The following is a 22,584-nucleotide window of genomic DNA, read 5'->3' as shown; positions in this document are numbered from 1 at the left end:
CTCTTCTTTACTTATTATTTTCATTTCAAATGACAAATGCCAAACTTTGAAATACGATAACTGTACACAATTTCTTTACATTAATTTTAAGAGCACTATACATTTAAAACTTTCCTAGACTAGTGAGTAGTAAATTATGCGAGTGTCGCATAGTTTACGTTCTTACTTAACAATTAATAGTCAGTATGTTATATCTTCAAAGAAATATATTATATCTTCAGTACAACAATTATTCACTTGGAATTTTTCGCTCATGCTATATGCATAATAAAGTCGTTATTCAATTTCGTAATTGATTATGTGCTCTGATTCCAAATCCATATCTATCTTAAAAAATCAATAATTCCCCACAATATCAATAGACAAGAAATTTCTCAATGACAGATATCTTAAATAGTTAAGCTCCGTTTACCCAATGGAACATGGAGCGTTAAGGAAGGGTGGAAATCCGGTATGGCGACCGCATCGACGCGATTAGCATTCGCGTTTCGTCCTCTCCACGTTGTGGCGTTAACTGTAAAACGAAGAGTGGCTCGGCGGACTGTTAATCTCACATATCGGAAGAACGAAATGCTTGGAAATTTCTGCGGCTGGCAATTAACCCGACCGATAAACACACCGCGAGCAGGAAGCCCGAACGTAGGCGTGACTTTGAACGGTGTTATCCTTTTTGCGTGCATGTAGAGCGGCCCGCGTGAGAAATTCATCGCGACTTACAATTAAAGACACTGTACAAAGGAACGAAATGCAACGCCACATCGTTTCGTTTCGTCGACGACAAATTGGCCGATTTACGAGCCGCATCGTGCCCAGCCATAATAACAATCATTATCGCGCTCCTATCGGTCCTAACAGTACGGTTGCAACCTGATCGTATCGGCAGGGGTGCAGGATCCCCACTGGCTTCATAGGTATCGAGAAATTAGACTGGAGACACGATGTTCTTTGAAGGCTGTCGCCTCTATTACAAATGATCTCGACGTGAAGAGGTAAAAAAGTAAGACAACGATTCTGTCAGGATTTTTATGAGTATCTAGCGAGAATGGAGTCTACGCCTGGAGTCTATATCTCTGATATAGTAAATTCTATAGTATAGAAGTAACAATTTTGCACAAACGGATGCGAGTCAAAAGAGAGATCTGATCTTGTTCTCAACTAAAAGGCCATCCAACGAGCAGAGGAATAGTTAATGCAAGGTCGACAAATGAAGTGATTCTACAAATTGATATAAGTCGCTACGTTAAAAAGACGCGAAAAGCTTTTAATTGCTACACGATACGGAATATCGATTCTTAATTAAGAACGCGTGATATTAATTGCCACAATTTCCAGTGAGCTACGTTCACTGAGTGGTTGGAGTTCCTCGTTACGCGTGACATTAATTAAACGTTTTCGCAGTTATGCAAATAAATTTGCCGTTCGCGTTTCAGTGGCGACCGTCAACGCGACCTAGCTAATTCAAATGTCGGCTTTCTACATAATTCAATTACTTCTCTTCTACTCGTCACCATGACCCGATCTCGCCGCGCGACCGTCCCGTCGCGTTGATTATTCTCTGACCCTAACAATACAATTGTTGCGCTTCTTCCCATCAAGCGAGCAATTTAGAAAAAATCTCGCGATAAATTCCCCTAAGGTTAACTACTGTACATGGGTGCCGACAAGTAGCATCCAGAGAATCTAAGGCATTTGAAATGGTGTCAGAAGAATGGGTTCGATTATGATCTAACGTTCCAGGCGATTCTTGACTGAAAATTATAGGATCAAATGGAACTTCCTTTGTGGATGCGCGCGAGTCGAGCAGGAGTCAGCGAGCAGAACGCATGGAGCGCGACTGCGTAACAGGATCGAAAGTTCGTAATCGATGCGAGGCAGGTTGGCCGCGAGAGTGATAAAAGAGGAGCGGCTGAAAGACTCGGTAACGGTGATTTCATTCCGGTTCCTTTGGTCGTGGCTATACACGCCGGTCCGATTACACAACGGCTGCCAGCGGTAAATCACTGATCATCAGAGATCATTAGCGGCCCATGATTCTGTCGATAGGACCGCGGGAATCGACAGAATCGCCGCGAAACCGACTGCATATGGTCTCTGCTCGCTGCAGGTTGTAACAACGACTGCCGGTGCTCGATATCTCGCTAGTATCTCCCTGATACTTTTTTGCTGCATGCGCCGATAATCTGATCTTCTATGTGAAACTATGGTTCTCCGCGTGGTCCTTTTGCTCTCTTCTTTACCATCGTAATAAATGAAGTCCCGAGGAGGCGCAAGAGGGAACAAAGAAAATAAGAAGAATTGAATTGTTAGTGGAAGACCTCTTCGACGCGAGAAGAGATAATTGGAATAAATCGAGGACAATACCAACAACTGGTCGTCGAGACAGCCGTGGCTAGTCACGAAAAGCAAGCGGCACAAAGAGCAAGGTGCACCACGCGCGCATCGAATGCAGAATGAATAATTTATCGCGGCGCAGCGGCTAGGAGCCGTGCACGAATTATGCGCGAGACCTGCGATTACCGTTATGCACATTTTCGGTAATCTTGGGAACGATTAAATCGGCGGGACGCGGCGGCGCGATTATTTGAACGATTTTACGCCTGGGCTCGCTAGTGCATAAAACGTTCACATGCATCGTTACGCGGCCTCTTCGCCACGCATTTTTTCGGCCCGCATTCTTTAAATATATTGTACGCGAGACGTAACGAACTGCGTCGATTTTTTTCCCTGAGGGCATCTGCGGTACTCTTTTCGCCAGTTGGGATTTCGGCACAGTCAGGATTCCTTAATTACGACCGACGCCTAACGGGACCTTAAGCCTGAGTTGCTCTTTGTCATTCGTAAAAGTGCATCAGTAGCTGCGGTAATTGTCGTTTTGCGAAAAAAGTATCTTAAAGTTACATGGGGGAAGGTTGCTGAATTTGAATTATGCAAATACTCTTTACTGTCGGCTGGTAATAAAATATTTTTGTTATTTGAGTAAGTAGTAGCGGAAAACTATATTACTACTTATACTTTCAAGATAATGTGATGGGTTTTTTCCAAAATGTAACACAAGTTAGACAGGTACCTTTTTATAATAAATTGTGACATCAGTCCATTTAGAGCAACTGGGTTCCTGGGATAAACCTTTGTTTTTCTAAATTGAACCACTGGATTATAGTGTAAAAATAATTAAATTTTTTTAATAAGTTTACATAGATATTACGTAAATGTCAGCATACAGTATTTTATTTCATAGTAAAAGTCAGCAATCTAAGCAATAATACTTTTTAAATTTCATATCTACTCTTATACACTCTCCATTCAATTCTTAAGGCACAAATTACTCAAAGTTCTTTTTTGCCTTTTAAAATGATATTGTTTTTGTAAAATTCTACTATTACCTATGTTGAATCAGTCCAATGCAGACAATTACTGTTGGTCCAATTTAGGCAAAGATTCACCAATTAATTGAAAATATTTGATCAAATACTAACTTTAAGTAAAATTCTAAAAATGAATACAGCAAATTGTAGACTTATAGATGTACTTTCTATATATAAGTAGTTGAAAGTTCTGTAAGCTACTTTAGAAAAATTTGAGAGCTTACAGTTGGATGCTAAAATATTAAATTCTTAATTGTTAGATCAGATTGCGTTTGTTTATCTAAATCTCAAATAGTGCTATAGGATAGCGACGATTGCGCTAACTAATTAGTATACATATAAACAACACATACATATTACGTACCGTTTGGATCAAATTGTTTATACATTACGAGTTATAAGAGTGGTCTATGCTAGGCATCGCATAGCGGTCTGTGTATGTCTATTTTACAAAATTCGAATTGGATTACTGTAATGAGACGTATAACTAACTCCAAAAATAATATATTAGTGTTTTTATTATCTGCAGATCATATGTATACTTGAGTTTCAAGTTTTGGGCGTTGTAAGGATATGTTTGCATCTGTAAATCACGCTCGAATAGATGAGGCGTTTGAATAAATATTTCAAGTACTATGTATAAACTAGAGGTGTTCAGGACCCCGAAAGTGTCAGGTCGGGACAAGATAGGAATTTCTCTCGGAGTCGGGACGGGACCCTGAAAATACCGTGATTCTCGAAAATTTCGAGAACTCAAATGTTGTTTCGTCTTGTTGAATATCATCAGAGTTTTTAGAGGTGTGCAAAAATCCGGAAATTGAAGTTGAAACGAGATGATAATTATTTTCAAGATTATGTCCCGAAAGTATGTACGTATTACGCTTCCCGAGAATATTAATATTCTCAAAAATATTTGAAATTTCGATAATGTCGGACTCTTGAAAACCTCAAGATTCTCGAGTTTTGAGAATCCGAATTTCGTTTGAAATTGAACTTTGTTGAATACTTAAATGCTAACAGAAATGTATTTTATATGAAAAAAATATTTTGGAATTTAGAAAAGAAAAAGACATCGTCCGATATTGCAATTGTCATTTAGAACTAGCATTTTGATATAGTGGTATCAATACCTATACATACACTGTCCTAGGTTTTGTCCCGCTAGATTCGTGATACAGACTTGCGATTTTGCTTTCGATATTTTAAAGTATGCTAGGAGATCCAAATTGGAGCACAAAATGTCCAGTGACATAGAATTCGATCTGCCTTCGTTTTTCAATAATAATGATAAGATGTCTATGTACTAAACTAACAATCAGCAAATTGTGTAATTTTACAGGTACATTAAAGGACAGAAATAGAGCAAAAAGACTTACAACATTTTATTGTATTTCTTATAATTAAACTTTTATAAAACTTTAAAGATCGAAAATGCTTGTGGGAAAGAATGTAGATAATACACAGATGAAGTGTACACCAAAAGATTGTTAGCAACCAACTGTTCAAGTATGACCTAGTGATCGAGAAAAAAGGGACCGTTCGCAGTAGAAGTCCGGTAATGGACTTATGTCTATGAAGATCTTAACATCTAGGAGCTTCTGTAACAAACAAAATTTCTCACACAATCGAATGGGTTAAGTTTGTTGACTCTTTCAATGTGTTTACCTCGCCGATATGCGTTAGTTATTTTTCATTTCCAAACATGGTACTAATTTTAAAACATTATTACTGCAAAACGAGAGCAGATCGAACACTATGTTATAGGACATTTTGTGTTCGAATTTAGATTTCGTAAGATTTCTTAAAATATCGAAAGCTAGAGTTGTTACACCCTGTATAGGTGTACAATTGCACAAGGTACAACAGGTGTCAGAACTGAGTGATTCTACACGTAGAAATAGAACAAAAATGAAGAATAACAAAATTACGTTTAAGATTTCATTTCAGAATTATTATCTGCTAAGGACACCTAAACACCTAAAATTCGTCTGAAATGTGTCTGACTTGGGACTTATTTTATTGATTTCGTTGTGTCCGATTTAGTTAGTAGACGTCGTCAGTAGAATAAGTCCCAAATCAGACGTATTTCACGTGAATTTTAGACGTCTCATTATAGTAAGTAGAATAGCCTCTTAAAATTTCTGACACCTGTTGTCGAACACTCTGTATATCTTTTCCTGTACAAAACCTAAAGTCTGAAAAATGATAGCATTTATTAACTATTTAGTAAATACTCTTTCATATCATATACGCAAACTAGTAGTAGTGACATGTAGAATATTTTTCTATGTAGAACTACTTCTATTACATATTATGTAAAAACATCTATTACACAGTCAAGAGATCTCTTCAGTTTCAAGGTTACCGTAACTCACAAATTGTACATTCTTATGTATGTAGAATATTATTTACTTGAAGGAACTACCACAGTGTATATAAACTCCCTTTTACTTTTGTGCAATTTCATTTTAAGAATTCAAACATGTAAATTTAATTCGAGCAGAGATTCACAAGTCACTGTATTTGCTTCCAACTGCGCTTGAAAAGTAACAAATTTATTGGAAAAGTAATATTCCTTTTCTGCAACGACTGCTTCAATCGCAAAAGAGATATTCGTAAGAAGAACAAGTTTATATTTCTTCCAGCCTGAAGCTACTATCGTCTATAATATGCCACCAACTTTCTCGATGTGTAATCGCAGCTTCGTGATAAATTGTTCGAGGCAGCTTCACAATGCGTTGCAAGTAGAACGAGAACGTATCGCGCCAGACGTGGTGTAGTAATTCATCGCGGAATTATTCTGGAAACGATAATCCTTAGTTGCTTAAAGGGACTTCCTCGTACTCTTGTCGTATCGAGATATCGGATCGAGATCGACGGGATCTATCTCCGGACAACTTCCGGCATGCTTTATTATCCAGACTTTGTAGCTCTCGACCTGAGCGCGGAATACATTTTCCGGAGGATACTCGCGGACTTATCTGATCAAGGGATTTAATTGTTTCCGCGACTCTGTCCTTTCTCTCTTGATTCGAGAACGTCTCCCAAGGGATAATAACGCTAGACTTCTCGGTATCACCTTAAAATCACGATGATAAATTTCTTGTCGCTTTCAAAAATGCAGTAGTGTTGCAGTAGTTCTTCGACAATTACTAGAGCTTATTTCCGCAAATTAATTAGCCATCTTCCGCTGAAAAGATATTAAGACACTGTACCGATGGTTGATGAACACTAAAAATAGTTGACAAAGTAAAAGATGATAAAGATGTAACAAGCATACACTATTTCTCTGTTAGAACCTCTTCAACATAAAAAATTGACATTTAAAGTGTAGAATTCCAATTCCGTGTTATGAATCTGTGTTCTATTGCATTTTCGTTTTCGGGGAAAAAATTTTTTTGATTCAGTTTTGTTTTTAATATACAGATTCTACCTTTTGAATTTTGAACTAAGGCCTATATTCAAGGTTTTTAAAACCTTGGTCATTCCTTGGTCAGGTTTTAATACCTTAGGTTAGGTGATTCTATCTTCAAACCACGGATATTTTATATTCCGTCTAATGCTATTATTTTTATAAAATAAAGTCCTAAAACTTTGCATTTCCCTCGAGAGACCTTTATTTTCACGAAACTATTCGCGACCACGAAACAACTCAGCAATGTTTCGTGGATCGTTAATTTACTTTTAATTTCACCCGTGTCATTACTGTACTCCGTAACGTGCAATTATCTCAAAGTACGAGTAAACATTGGAGCAAACGCGTATGCAAGGGCAAATTTATTGCGTTTGATAGCCGAGCTAACGATCGAAGAGCGCATTGGCAGAAAGGAGGAATTCCCCGATACAGCGGCTGACGAAAGACACGCACGAACGACGCGTGCGTCTGGGAACCTATACGCGCGATTCAGCCGCGATAACACGCTCGCCTCGGTCGCTCGCCCGCTCGCCCGCTCGCGAACGCGTGGCGGCGCATACTCGACACGCTTCCCTGAAGAAGACGGCTTTTTAATCCTTACAAATGCGCTGCTTGTAGCCTCGAAGAATCCTTCAGAGTCCGCAGACCTCCGATGATGAGTTTCCACCGATTCCTAGAGGGTTTTTCTTTGAGAGAAGGGGCATCGTCACGCTCACCAATCAGACTAATTGCCGGCCATAACGTCGAATCAGAGTTTGCCTCGATATCGAAACACTGTTAATTCTTGGATTTCTCGGGGTGATCGCTCCAGACGAGCATGATAGGTGAGTATTTGTCGCGAAAACACTTACGCGTGAATCGGTCACGCATCATAATGTCGATTTAACGTTATTCAGGTTTCGGCTCTAAATGAGAATTTGCGCAAGCATGGTTCGTAACGACCGTTATAATCGTCCTTGTAATTCCCCGTTAATTTGATGCCGAAGATACGAAACGATACGCAGCCGGCAGTTTCGTTAATCAGCCATTTCATTGCCGTTATTTTATAGCCGATGTCTCCTGTTTTTACCTTTCGACTTTCTATCTGATTGAGGAAATTCCCTCGTGCTTTTTCCGATGCAGGATCCCCCCAAAGCGGTCGCCAGTACACAGGACTTTCGCTAACATTTTCTACTGGCACTTTATTCTGTAAGCATTATGGTAGTTACTTCTTCTCAAATGACGTCATAATTAATACGTTCGTTAGCATTAATTCTTTATTAATCTCTGGCGTTTTACTGTGAAGTTGCTTTTAACATGCTCTTACTTATCAATTTATTAATGTTTCCTCAACTGTAATTGCAACTATGTGAGCGGTTTGGTTCCTGAACGTTCACATGGATGTTCGTCGTGCAATCGACGCGGAAATGAATACACTTACTCGGGGACGTTGAATTTATATCGAGCGGGAAGGTTTGTGAAAGAAGCGATAAAACGCGGCGCCGAACAAACGTGGAAGGTTGACTGGAACACTAATTTTAAATTACACATGCTGTTGCGTATAAGCGGATGATTAAAAGCCGGACTCAACTAGAATTTTTTAAGAATGAGTATAGATACATCCTGAATGAAAATAAACCTTTTCCTAATGAATTAAGAATGACTGGCAACTTTTTGGAATCAAAACGAAGTAAATAAGAGAGTGAATAATAACTATGCGATTCTTGATTACCTACTGTCAATGAAAGAAGAGAATCGTGAAACTTGTTCCTAGCATGTATTCCACCGATCATTGTCAGTGTTGAAAACAACTGGTATTAGGAGAGAGTGAAGAAAATTGAACGATTATACAAATCGATGAGTAGATGATTATTCAAACCGAGTGGTAAGATCGATGAAGAAGTACGTCGACAGACATAAACAGTACTATTTCCGATACAGTGATAGAAAGAAAATTGTAGTGACTTGCTGACTCCATGTTTCTTCGTCCTTTGAAAATTGCTACTTTATACGCGATGAGAGACCAGCTTGAAATTACGTCCTACGTGCGTAGATCCGGTAGGTGGAGATCCTTGAAGCTGAACCACTAAACCCACTCGATGCGTTTCACTTTTAAATTTTCTAGCGAGTTTATATAACATCGAGAATGTTAACTGTGCCTACATATAAGTGTTTCGTGACTCTAAGCTGTACGGTTGCAGTATGTTGTTAAATTGTGACATACAACAGTTTCTAAGTAGAGGTTGAAAGGCTCACTTTTCTTCTCGATATTAGATAGATATTTCCTCGCTAGATATTTTAGTTACTCGCTATCGATTAAATAATAAAATTACATAAAACTGAAATACACGATATCTAAATAAAGTGAACGGTGGTAAAAGGAAATTGTATTCTGAAGCTATTCATTGCTCATGTTTCCATAGGCCTTCAATATAATTTTAAGTAACAATACAATAAATGCATTATTCTGTGTTCTATATAGCAGAAGATCGCGTGCATTATTTACATCGTTTGAAATCTTTATGACATTAACCTCTAGTATAGCAAAGTGGGGTTGTCACTTAGGCCTCAAATAAACTTGAATGACTCTACTTTAGTATGTTAAGGGTTGAATGAAAGCCATATTGGATATCTACTTCTACTACCTATCCTCTATCTACACGATTAGCCTACAGCTCTATATTATTTTTCATATATACAGATTATATACAGATTCTAGGCTTAAAAAAGTGAAGCCAAGCACAATTTTTATAAACGACATAAAAAGATTTAACTATAAGATAGCAGTATCTCCAAGTAGTAAAATGCCTAATAGAGAATTGATGAATCGGTTCCACCTTCGTTGAAAGAAAACTTTACGTGTCAATCGACGCGTAGGGATCTTAAACGACCTCGCAAGAAGGTAGAGCCTAAAACGGAGGCTCGGTACCGGTGGGCGATTTTTACGGCGAGCCTCTTCGAGGGAGAAGCTTATACGGCATCGTGTGGCGTTCGTCGAACGGCAGGAATTCGCCCGTGGGTGCTCCTGTCTGTTCTTCGTCTCCACACGCACAGGCACGCGTGCCCACGCAGTCACGGTGACACGCGTGCACCGCGAGTGGTTCGACCGGTATCCGCCATATTTGGCTGGGAGAACAGCCGCGTGAACTACAGAGACGCAGAAATCCACTGGGAGAAGAGGTCACGAAACCTATCGCGGCCAGGGTAAGCCTCGCTATGTACATTCGATCGGCAGATCTCGGTACAAAGGAGATCTTAACCCAGAGGATGATCTTGCATCGTTACTACATGCTATTTCGAGCCCGAGGACATTTTGATCGCTTTTATTTTACGAACACGAAGGAACATGAGATCCTGCAGTTATACACTTTTTAGGCAACAAAGCAAGCGAATCGAAATGGTCTTTTCATAGGAGAAAATAACGATTCTCTGCTCTACCGATTTCACACTTTTTGCATGGCCTGAAGCAGCTCATCGAACTTAGAAAACAGTTTTTATTGGGGCGTGGAATTTGTAGGAACTCGTATTAAGCAGAAATTTCTACACTCAGAGACTTCACCAGTTGGTTTTTATTATAGGAGCTTCCCATGGAGTATAACGTTTACGAGGGAATAACGTAGTCAGCATGGCATGGATCGTTAAAGAAGCGGCGAAGAATAGGCGACACGTTTCTTCATCCGATGTATCGCCATTCATGCGGCAGTCGACGTAAATAGTCTCTATGTCGAAGGTCACGATTCTCTAGCGAACGTTTTCACTGGGCAACGGTGTAATAACTGTACAAATTTTTCTCTGGACACCGGTATCTGTCGTCGAGCAACCTTCACGACTGAATTCGTGGAAAGATGAGAGAAAAAATCGACTGCAAGCGTGCCATAGATCGTTGAACGATAAAATAACGTAGACTTAATTCTACTGAATGAAAAACACTGCATAAAGAAATTCGTGGAATGCGCTAGAAAAAGAATTATTTGATGCGACTAATACATTTAGTATTCTCAATTAATATCATCTCAAATTATAGAGTGTTATCAACAAACGAATAAAGAACCAGTAAGAAAGGAAAGAGTCGCGCGAGGAAGAATTGGCTCCCATCCTTTTAGGGGTGAATCGAACCTATTAGTCGTGTCCAGAGATCGAGCGATCGATCAGTTGATAACTAGGCCTTCTAAGGAGATCGAAGATCGAGTTTCCGATCTGGAAATCCCAGCCCGTTTCGTTTTCAGACCTCCCAGGCGGGAAGATCGTTTTGATTTCAGCTTCGATCAACGAGAGAACGATTTGAACTTCCTAACCGATCTCTACTCTTCAGTACAGCTGATTTTTTTGTCTTCACTAACCTCGAATATTCTTTTTTTAATCCTCTTCGAGAGCTATAATTATTCCTCTCTCTTTACTTGGTTTCTTGAGTCCTAGTATTTTGAGCAAGAATGAATAAAAATTAATACATAAATCGTATATTTCAGTTTACTATAAAAGCTCTGAGATTCTGACGGAGATTCACAACAAAAATCTTTAATCTCACTATACTCAGGACATTCGAAGTAATTTTCTTTCATTATTCCGCATTTTAAATATGCATCACTTTTATGATTTCCAAATTTTACTAAGTATGAAATATTACTAGAGAAGGTATAGTATTTTTTCAGTACACGTTCTATGAGACTTATGACTGATCATGATTGCAATCCAATGATATTTACATACGCTTAAAATTGTTTAACTTCGCAAAAGTTTAACTTTGTAACATTTTTTACATTTAATCTAGCTGTCGATTACCTTTTAAATATAATATATTATATAAATATATAAAACCAAAACGTATGCCTTAAAAAAGTATGTTTGACTCATTTGACCCACGTTTTAGCCTCATATGATAAGTATTCAAAGAGCTATGGCAGTTTTCGACAGTTACTATCATTGCTACTTTCGTCCTAGAGGATGAAGATGAAAGTATATAATCTACTATGAGGACAAAAATAACATTAATTGTTTTAACAAAGTCGAAGTAAAAACATTTTTTCTAAAGCAATAGGATATTCTATTATATAAACCTATAGAAACAAGCATCTCAATAAACATATTTGAAATAACTATAAAAAGAAATAAATCTTAAATAACGGAAGATAAAAGCGTAACCAATTTCGTATGTACATCTCTTTGGTATCATATATTGGTTTAATGATATTTTTTATTTACTCCAAATAATAATTATAATAGACCTAATAAACATCACTTATGGTGCAGTCTTCATGGGAGCAACCCTTACTTACAATTAGATATTGAATCCAATGCTCTCAAACAACTTTCACTGAAGGACTTCAAAGAAATCAGACATGTACAATCATTGTTGTGTAATAATATCCTACCCTGTATACTATTTTGCTTGCCTTGTTTTTTCATTGTTTCTTTGCCAATATGTACACATTGAACTTTCATGTTTACAAAAAAAGACATATATTACTTATAGCTATTTTTGTCCCCACCTATGTTTTTCAGAATAACAATGTTATACCTTATAAACTACAAAAGACTAATTAAAAACAAATACAAGAACTTATAAAGACATTATCTAAAAAGGCTTTGGCAAATAGTTGGCTCAATGTTTATAGTTTAACTATGAATATTAACAAAAAAATAACTAAAAGAACAGTAACTTATTTCAATGATTTAAATACACAAATTCAGCTTGACCACTTGCGATTTGTGTTACTGCTCAGGTCCGATTAATAGAACAAAAAAAATATTACTATACACATGTAACTGTGTAAAAGAAATTTTTCTGGGAATGTTTGTGGAAAGGAGAAGGAAGCTGGCTACTTTCATGACACCGTTACTTTTGTCTCTACTCTCCCCTTATGTCCGATTTAATATTTTTGTTCAAATTTTGAAATGACCACGTTTATTGCCTTGGCATTCTTCATAAAATTTGTCTAACTACTCCAAAATAGAAAAGAAGATGCTTTCTTTTGTTCAAATCTATAATTTTAATGTCAAGAGTAGCACACGTGGGTCTGGTAAATGGGATATCCAATTTAGCGAGTATTTGCAGTTCTCAATTAAGATTCTTTCAATCAATTGCTAGCTTCATTTCACGCTGCCGCACATAAAACTGTACTCACGAACTGACTGAATACTTTTCCTTTGAAGTGTCGAAGTCAGTAAATATTAAGGTCAATTACTTCGTTGCGGTCCACTGTAAATTAAAAATATAAATACACCATAGGAGCAAGTCTGGCTCGAGTAAACTAATAAATAAATAAATAAGATAGGCAAGACAGTAGATGTTTGGTTTACTGAAAACCAGAGTATTCATCTTTTTGGTCTCGTAGATGTTCTCTATCACTCTCTTTTTCTCTTTCTCTGTTCGGCAGTGTCCAACGTCTACGCAGATTGGCAACCGGTTTTCTTATGGCCTCTCCCAGCCGATTCCTCACTCCAACTCTCACTCCCACCTCCGATTCCCATTCCAGCAAATCCTCTTATATTCCTCGCGGTCGCTACGTTATCCCTTCCTTTCCCATTTCCTTATATTTTTGCCGGCTCTTTGAGCGCCACTCGTTTTGCAGGACGAACATTGCCATGCCGGATGTTACATGACATCAGCGCCGATATCGCAATTTTTGGAACCAAAACCAACGATCGCTTTTAACGAACCGGCTTCTAAGAATTCGTTTGCGACACTGGCGACACCCACTGGATTCACTTTTCCGCGAATAGTCGTTTTGCATACAACGTAAGCGGTCGATCGCGAGGCGCTGCCTTGCAATTAAATGCGCCGCGACCTCGGTGCATCTCCACACGCGCATTGCTGCAAATCGTTCTTCGAAAGAGACCATCGCCTTTGTCTCGATTCTTCGTTTCATGCTCGAAACCCCTTTCGCGAAGAATCGTTCACTAATACATTAAATCGAGGGAAACAGAGGATGGTCAGTTCGTCCTGGAACTTGTCCCTTTTTAATTGTATCGCGTTAACGGAGTCGCTGATGGGCGATCGTTTCTGTCGGCAGTAAGTTCGCGGTCCGTTACATTTTTTGCATAAAGCATGCACGATCCTAAGTCAGTTGACCATAAATTGTCTCCGCGTCTCGTAATCCTTAAACGATAGCGAGTTAATAACACTCGGAGTTAGTGGACCTGTCACGCGAGCCTCTTGTTGCTTGCCTACTTTGATCGTCATCCGTGTAGGATAGAGAAGCTAGTAGCTGGCACTCCGGTTCCACGGCTACGTCACTGACCCTTCGTATTCTCATTACTTTTTATTCCTTGCCACGTGTTTCAGCCGATCGCGGGGATACCACGTACCGCTTTTCGTTTTCCCGCGAGGATCTACTAGCTTTTCGTGACTTCACGTGAACCACGGTAGAGGAAGGGGGCGGATGGTGAAGGCTCGAAACCGCGGCGATTACTACATATTTCATCTTGCCACGATCCGCTGCGGCCTGGTTGCTTTATTTTAATCGAACCACTCGATTTATCCCGTGATTGAAACGCGTTTCTTGGGTTACGTACGATCTCTGCTTTTTTTATATTTTCTTCCGCGCGTTATTGAACACAGGGGAAGGTATCAAATCGAGCCACTTTCCTACAATGTTGCGTCTATTAAAGTCGTTTTCTTCCTCTCCTCTTCTTACAATTACGGTGTAGCTGATACTTTTATGTGAATTGCCTTTCTTCGGTTCCACCTCCTTTTAAACGCCCTTACGACGAGCAGGGAATAGTGTGGGTGTATTTTACACTCCACCAACTGGTGGATGCAATTTTCAGATTTTTTAATTAATTTTCACATTCTTAAATCTTCAAATTCGTCAAGAAAATAATGTGCACAGAACACATTCTTAGAATGATAACTATTTTTAAAGCGATCCTCATAAAAAATTTCAATGACTTTCAAACATGTTAGCAAGGTAAATACCCTGAATAATTTTGGCTATGCGTATAATCCTAGACAGGTAACCGTCACCCGGCTTTACTTTCAGAAATATCTACAGAAGTATTTCCAATAATGTATAACGTAATTCGTTTAAGAGTTAAATTAGATTTGGTTTACAATTAGATTTGGATATATCATTTGGGATAGATTTAGGTTTGGATTTGTTAAAAAGAGGTATTACGATTAAAAATTACTTTCAGTTGTTATGTTTGTGGTATCATCATCATGCTTGACTGTTGGAAATCTTACCTTGAGCTTGAGTAACTATAGATATTCACATCTAGTTCTAAACCACAAAATGAATTCCATTGATCTGCACACTGGTGGATATATTCAAAGTGTAATGTATAAAGTGTACATAACGAAAAACTAGAACCAATATTCCACATTATGGAATTCGCAAATAACATTAGCTGGTGTAGGTGTATAGCAAAATATTTATTTCGTTGGTGATATGTTTATTTCTTAATATCAGATCAAAATATTTCCAATTAACATAATAATGTACTGTAACGTTTAATATAGTGTTCAATGACTTTTTTGCACTAATCTGTACCGTAATATAATTTATATATATATAAACAGAAAGCAATAGCAAAATCCCATTACTTGAAAAAATCGGATAAACAGACGTTCTAAAATATAGTTTTATTAATTTATTAAAATTAGTCCACTTTTGCACTCAATATCTCATATGTAAAAATGAAATTATTTAAGACATTGACATTGACCTTGACAACATATAGGGTTTTGTTTTGGGTAATTAGAACAAGTGACGATGTTTCATAAGAAACACAGAGAAATATACTTAAAAGATTTCAAGATACAAAAGCGTGATTCATTGAACTGCCTGTTGCAGACCGCTTGCCGTTCGACTTCCCGAAACGTGGAAAAAAGTGAGATGCACAAATTAGTTGGCTGATGGACACCGTGCTACCGACAGAAGAAGTCCTTCATGTACCTAATACAACATATGAAAACCACAGAGGAAGAACTTTGAAACGTTTTAAAGTAACTCCACATTAACACGTTGGGGACGGGTCATTCCACGCGAAATCGGGCACGTTTCGGAGCAAGTTCTTGTAATTTGCTCAAATTTGAATATGTTGTAGTCTTTAACGATATTTAAACGTGCCCCAAAGGATTTTTCAAAATTTTGAAAATTGTCGATTTTACAGCTGTTTGAAGTTAAGTGCTACCTTTTTTTTAAAAAAATTATAGCTATTGAACTAGTAAGCGGATGGAGATGAGCTTTACGGTGCTTATAGAGAAAATATTGAAGTTTGTAAAAAAAATTATTTCATTTAAAAGAAATTGTTTTTTAATCATCTTTTTTGCAATTATTTTAAACAAATGCAGGTTTTTAAGATGATGCGCGATTTTAAAAATCTGAAAAAAAGGAGAATATAGTTTGATCCTTCCCCTTGATGGACAAACTTTCAAAAAGATGGACATTTTAAAATTGGCCCTGTGAAAATTCCCGAAAGTTGACGCTGCGTCAGTAGCACTGCTGTGGCGGGCGCGTCGTCGCCTGGCAGCCTACTCGACTCCAGCGGACGAATGTGCGTTATTATTTGCGATCAAGGCGGCAAATATTAGTAACTCACTCTTTGTCAATGATACTTATTGACAAGTTCACATTCATTTTTGCCATGTGAAGTTGCAAAAAAGTGCCATTCTACATTAATACCAAAATCTTCAAAATGAAAGCTAGGATTTAAGAGATTATATTTATGTTTTCAAGAATAAGACGAAGATTGAGTTACCAATATTTATTGATTGCATTAAACCTTGCAAATGCTCGGAGATAATGTAGAATAATATTGGGTGAAGTCGCCTTGATTGCAAATAATAACGCACGTTCGCCCGCTGGAGTCGAGTAGGCTGCCAGCGACGACGCGCCCGCCACAGCAGTGCTACTCGACGCAGCGTCAACTTTCGGCAATTTTCACAGGGCCAATTTTAAAATGTCCATCTTTTTGAAAGTTTGTCCATCAAGGGGAAGGATCAAACTATATTCTCCTTTTTTTTCAGATTTTTAAAATCGCGCATCATCTTAAAAACCTGCATTTGTTTAAAATAATTGCAAAAAAGATGATTAAAAAACAAGTTTTTTTAAATGAAATAATTTTTTTTACAAACTTCAATGTTTTCTCTATAAGCACCGTAAAGCTCATCTCCATCCACTTACTAGTTCAATAGCTATAATTTTTTAAAAAAAAAGGTAGCACTTAACTTCAAACAGCTGTAAAATCGACAATTTTCAAAATTTTGAAAAATCCTTCGGGGCACGTTTAAATATCGTTAAAGACTACAACATATTCAAATTTGAGCAAATTACAAGAACTTGCTCCGAAACGTGCCCGATTTCGCGTGGAATGACCCGGACGGCATGCGGCCTTGTGGACCGACACTGACCTTTCCGTTCGACTGGTGCAGGTCAATAGGGACTGACATTATATGTTCTAGTTTACACTGAGCTTTCTTTGCCGGTCTAACGGAAACCATATTAAAATCGGTTCCGAACCCAACGTGTTAATAAAACTGTTTTTATTTCGTTTTTAGATTGAATGCTTTTTTTATTTTGTTAAAAATAGTGACAAATTTTATCTCCACTACACTAATTTTTATAAGACCATTTTTTCAACTGTTATAATATACTAAATTTCGCCCCCCCCCCTCTCTTTGGTGTTTGCATTTCTTAACTGTTTAAAGTCCCTTGAGTCCGAAAAAGCCAGAAAACTGATAATTAAATATTGTATGTATGAATGTATGTGTGTTGTATATGCATACATATATGTATGTTACGTGGGGTCTACTTTACTGTGTACGTATTTCTGGAACGGGTTATCGTAATTTCACGAAATTTGATATAATCGTTTCTCTATATAGAGCATAGATGTTATTAGAGTTGTAGAAGATTTCGTCAATGGCGAAGGGAGATTTGCGGAGGTAGGTATGTATGTTAGCGTCTGCTTTGCTGTCTGTATTGGGTTATTGGAACACTATTGATAAAAAGGAGATTTCCCAAATATGCCCAATTCACCCTCAAAAGCAAAAGTACTATGTTTTAATAATAAACTACTGGTCCAATGTCAGGAAAGTACCGCAATCGGGTTGCTAATGTTTTTTATAATCTTTCGTTGGTCTGTCGATACTGTCCTCTATTAATAATTATTTTTTTTAAATTATTTTTTATTTCATCTTTAAAACTTTGCGTACTTTGGCTTGCATATAAGCGTATTGTTCAATAAAAACATTAGATACTATTTAATAATTTTCAGTTTTTCGTGACCTTGTCAAATTATCCTTTCGTTTCACTTACAATCAGACTTGTCAGATTATTTTTCCCTATATTTAGTATAAAAATATTTGGCAACCTGTCGAGTTTCTAATGTTTTTAACTTTGACATATTAATAATTTGAAAGAATAAGTTGAATATATCAAATAAAATTGTTTGTTTTCGAGAATATTTCAAACGGTACAGTTTTAGGTATTTGAGGGATAAACAAGGAAAGAGGAATAACTTTAACTTAGAGTAGAGAAAGTGGTCAATGGTCGGACTGTAACAGATCCCTTTACTTTGTGTACCCTTCAAGCATCTAAAACTGTACTTCCGTACACTTGTACTTGATCGTAATTCAAACACAATCTTGTTAAAAATGAAGCACGAATTCAAAAAATTTTATTGTATATTTGCGTCATATTCCTTATACAGAATTACTGCATTTCCACTTGTGTTATCTCGAAAACTAAAGCTGGGAGGCCGTTATATGATAAGTGAAATCACACAAAACGCTTGCTTTAATAACATATTTCAAAGTCTCAATGTTGAAGCTTTCGAGAATAAGCTGTGTTCTTTTGGAAAAGTTTTCCCAACGTTTCAGCAGCATTACAGCGAGCTTCATAAGGCGATGGAGAAACACATTGGTGCTGTAATGCAGTTGGTGTCATTCGATCCCCTGATGAAATGTTGGCAAAAATTCTTCCAAAAGGACACGGTTTACTGAAAAAACTCTTAACAGTGAGAACTGAATGTTACATGTCTTGTAAATAATTACCGTTAATATCTGTACTCTACTGATTTTATGACCCTAAATAATTATAATTACGTTAAATGATATTTGATCATGTCACATAGCAAGTGAATCACTAAAAATTAAATAACTCCAATGGGAAGCTAATTGGAAAACGATTTTTTGTGTGAATGAGCGAGTGAATGGGTGTGTGAGTAAACAAGTGTGTGTAATAATAGACTGATACAACTAGTTTTTAATGTCCAAAGACAAAATGTACTAATAAAGGAGATATAAAAAAAATGTAGCATGCAATACGTTATCCATTAAGTGTCAATAAAATTCACAGGAAGTTAAAAAACAGTGTCATATAACATGCTGCTATCTAGTCATGACCAAAGAATTATTTAAAATCCTGAACACACTTAGCCTAAGCGCACACCTATTAATAATTGAAGATCGACAGTTTTATCGGTTTAAAGGCTGATTACAAATTTTCTGTATCGATTATCTTCTTATCCATTAGATAGAAAATGAAAGATTGTTCAGTCAGTAATCAGCCTTAAGACCTGATGTACACCAACGATATTTTGACGTAAGGTCTTATTGCGATCTCGTTGCGATCATATGTCTGTCTTCGTTGCTTGTAATTGTAAGTGCTCGTTTTTTTGGTCTTAGATTGACAATTTGGTTGATCTAAATACCAATTACAGATTGAACAATCCTTCTTTTTCTATCTAATGGAGGAGAAGACAATTGCTGTAGAAAACACTGTCGATCTCCGATTGTTGGTCGGGTAAGAGACCCTATTACTATGCCTGAACATATTATTGTGCTTTATATAGATTTGTATAGAATTTATATAGATATTTATATAGAAGCACAATAGTAGGTTCAGGTACACTAACAGGGTCTCTTATCCCAGGTGTGCGCATAGGCTTATAGACATTGCTTGCAGTATGTATGTTGCATATAAAGTCTATGGATGTTCACGAACTATCTCCAGATAAGTATAACCTATTGTTCCCAGACATTATCCCTTATTTTCGGCCTTAACGAAAAACGGAGTTTAGAGGTTAGTTCTTTACTGAAGAAAAACAAACTCCGTAGTGACGAGAGTGAACTACTTAGATCGAATTTCACCTTCTCTTTCCACGATTCCCCCGCCCAAGTGCAACGAATCTAAAACGACCAGTACCAAGGAGTTGAATGCGAAAACCAGCTACACCTCTGGCCCCCGCTTTTCCCCCCTTTAAATCTCGGAAAACTGGTTCAATTTCGAACTAGGGAGGAACGACCCTCGAACGATGACTCGAGATTGTTTAAGATTCTCCGAGCTCCTTGAGAAGTCGAAGAACGAGAAGAAGAATCCGAAGCGCGACGCGAAGTGTGGAAAATCACTTTCCTACGCTTCTTCCCTTTCTTTTCGCGACAGTAAAGGTCGCCATGCGATGAGCATTCTCGGAGTCGCTTCAATTACGCTCATTACGCGAATGAACCGAGGCTGGATAATCAATTTTGTTAACTGGCGAACGAGTATCCGAAGCGGCATGACAGAGAAACGAGGAAGAAAATCGATCGCGGACGATCGAGCGGCACGATGGGGCCCCATTAAACCTACACCGAGAAATTAACTCGGGGAAGCAATCAAGAACAATATGTCTTCTCCTCGATTTCGCAAAAACACTGTCTGACTAAATCAAATCACGCAAGATCGGTCTTTCCCTCTATTCGAACATGTCGCTGGTTTCTTACCGTGCGCCGTCGAATCGTAATTAAATCGATTTTTCGCTTCCGTTTTATCTCGATCGTTTGATCCTACAAATATGACACGCCGCGTTTGTAAAGCTGCGTTTAGATTAGTCAATTTCTTGTCGTTGAACCAAAAATAGATGAATGTGCTATTTTCAGTTAAATGATCAGAAATCGTAAGTATCACGATTGAAATTGTGTTCACACGGATAATTTTGATCAATTTCAGGTTGATCAAATCGGTTGCCCGATCACAAATTGCCTAATGTAAACGTAATTTATAGACAATCGCAATGAGAGTTGAATACTGACAATGAGATTTACCGGGATCGCGTGATTCATCGGGCAACGTTATTGTTCGCGCGTAAATCACACAAGTCTCAACTCTCGTGCGCTATTATTAGGCTCCTTACGCAATTCCTCAAGATTTTTCTCATTACAAGAAGTGCGCTCACCTAAGCTTGCTTTATGTCTAGAGTATAATAAAGCAATTTGATAGTTGCTACGCTATGCTTAAAATTCCCAATCTTTCATACCTTTTTCGCAATATTTTCATGGATTTAATTTGAGCAAGGGTATTTCCCCTAGCGTCGGACGACACCTCATACCAGAGGTGTCTCACACCATTCACTATATCTGTTAAAAAAGAAAATTAATTAATTAAGGAGGACATTCGCCTCCATCATTTTTGCGATTAGGTCGCCTTGTTGCGTTTCATTTTTTAAAGATATAGTTGATGTCTGGCTTTAAACACCATCCGACGCTAGGGGAACTCCCTCTAATCAAGGCAGATCCTACTTCCTGGAATAGCTTCCAGCAAAAAATACTCCGAATCAACATTCTAACCTTTGCAAATGAAAAATGTTATCACATATCGCTCAATTTCGTCAAAATTTCAGAGTCCACAGAAGATCAGCTAGTCAGGTTGATGATAGAACGCGAGATCCGTGAGATTTGAAAGCGTTATAGCGAAATCGAGCCACGCAACGGACGAGTGAATGTCTGTCGGCCTTGAGCCGCGCATCCGCCGTCCACGTGACGCCTCGCAAGCATCGAAATTCTGTACGCGCTCCGATTCTTCATCATCTCTGCTCAGGTAATCTATTCTAAAAAAATTGAAACATTTTCTCACCATTTGCTCCCACCGTTTCGAGGACACATATACAGCACAGGATCAGTTTAAAAAATCCAATCTCCATGGTTTACTCTTCTGATCGTCGCTCGCGACGACACACACTCGAAGATCGAAGCCGAAAAAGAGGAAAAAGGGACGAGAAGGGAGGGAGAAGGGAGGAAGAAGGAGGAGGAACAGAGTTTTCGCCCTAACCGCAGAAAAGTCTCATTTAGTCGGATTGCCCGGCCTCCTCGTGGACGAGCTTTCTCACCGTCGTGGTGCAACCACTGGGAAAGTTCGTTGTAAGTACGTCGCGGAACAGAATTGTCGACGAGCGAATTCAAGAGAAAAAGGCGGAGCAGGGACGCCGTAATACAAGCCAGCCGGAGATGTTCCCCGTACGAGAACGCAAGAGACACTGACGGGGCCTGACCACTGGCGGGAGAGTTCGAACCGCTCACAGACACATACGGGGCCCACGGACCCGCTGTCGCGCCGCGCCAGGCCGGACGTCGACGCGGAACGGGGCAACATCTTTTTAACGGCGCGCACGTGAGTATCCGTTCGTTGATGTGCAGCAGGTATCCTTGTCACGAATTCTCGTCATCTTTGGCACTTCTATAATACACCTTATAAACGCGTTGTAAAATATTTTAACGATTGAAAGAATATTTAAAATTAATTCTCAACAATTTCTACAACAACAGTTTCTAATTTTTTAATCTCTGTAAACTATTCGCGATTAAATAAAGTGTTCGGCTACAGGTGGGAAAAAATTGAAGGGGTGAGTGTAGGTGTCAAAATACGACGAAAATCAGATATAATGGAATTCAAGTATTCTCAAGGTGAATAGTGGTTATGATAATGACTGGTCTCTTCTTGCTTGCTTTCTATTATTAAACACCTTGCTGGCAATGGTATTATTCTTTTCATGGTTTTCGTGTTATTTGCATGTCTACAATCAGGTTTTAAATTGTTCATCGTCTATAGCCAAATACTTTATAGTATT

General features: G+C 38.1%; 1 protein-coding gene across 1 annotated transcript in view; it reads right to left on the bottom strand.

Moving 5' to 3' along the window:
- Qsm (Zona pelucida superfamily protein qsm) overlaps window positions 1-21,773 on the bottom strand; it is a 38,464-nt gene extending 16,691 nt beyond the window's left edge. The window contains exon 1 of the mRNA XM_076385667.1: window positions 21,594-21,773. Coding sequence (XP_076241782.1) covers window positions 21,594-21,660 — 67 coding nt within the window. The 5' untranslated portion in view covers window positions 21,661-21,773. The remainder of the gene's footprint in view (window positions 1-21,593) is intronic.
- Window positions 21,774-22,584: the final 811 nt, after the last annotated feature.

The sequence above is a fragment of the Calliopsis andreniformis genome, chromosome 9 (assembly GCF_051401765.1).
Source record: "Calliopsis andreniformis isolate RMS-2024a chromosome 9, iyCalAndr_principal, whole genome shotgun sequence".
Classification (NCBI taxonomy): Eukaryota; Metazoa; Arthropoda; class Insecta; order Hymenoptera; family Andrenidae; genus Calliopsis; species Calliopsis andreniformis.
The sequence above is the reverse complement of the archived record's forward strand: the minus strand, read 5'-3'. Positions and strand labels throughout refer to the sequence as shown.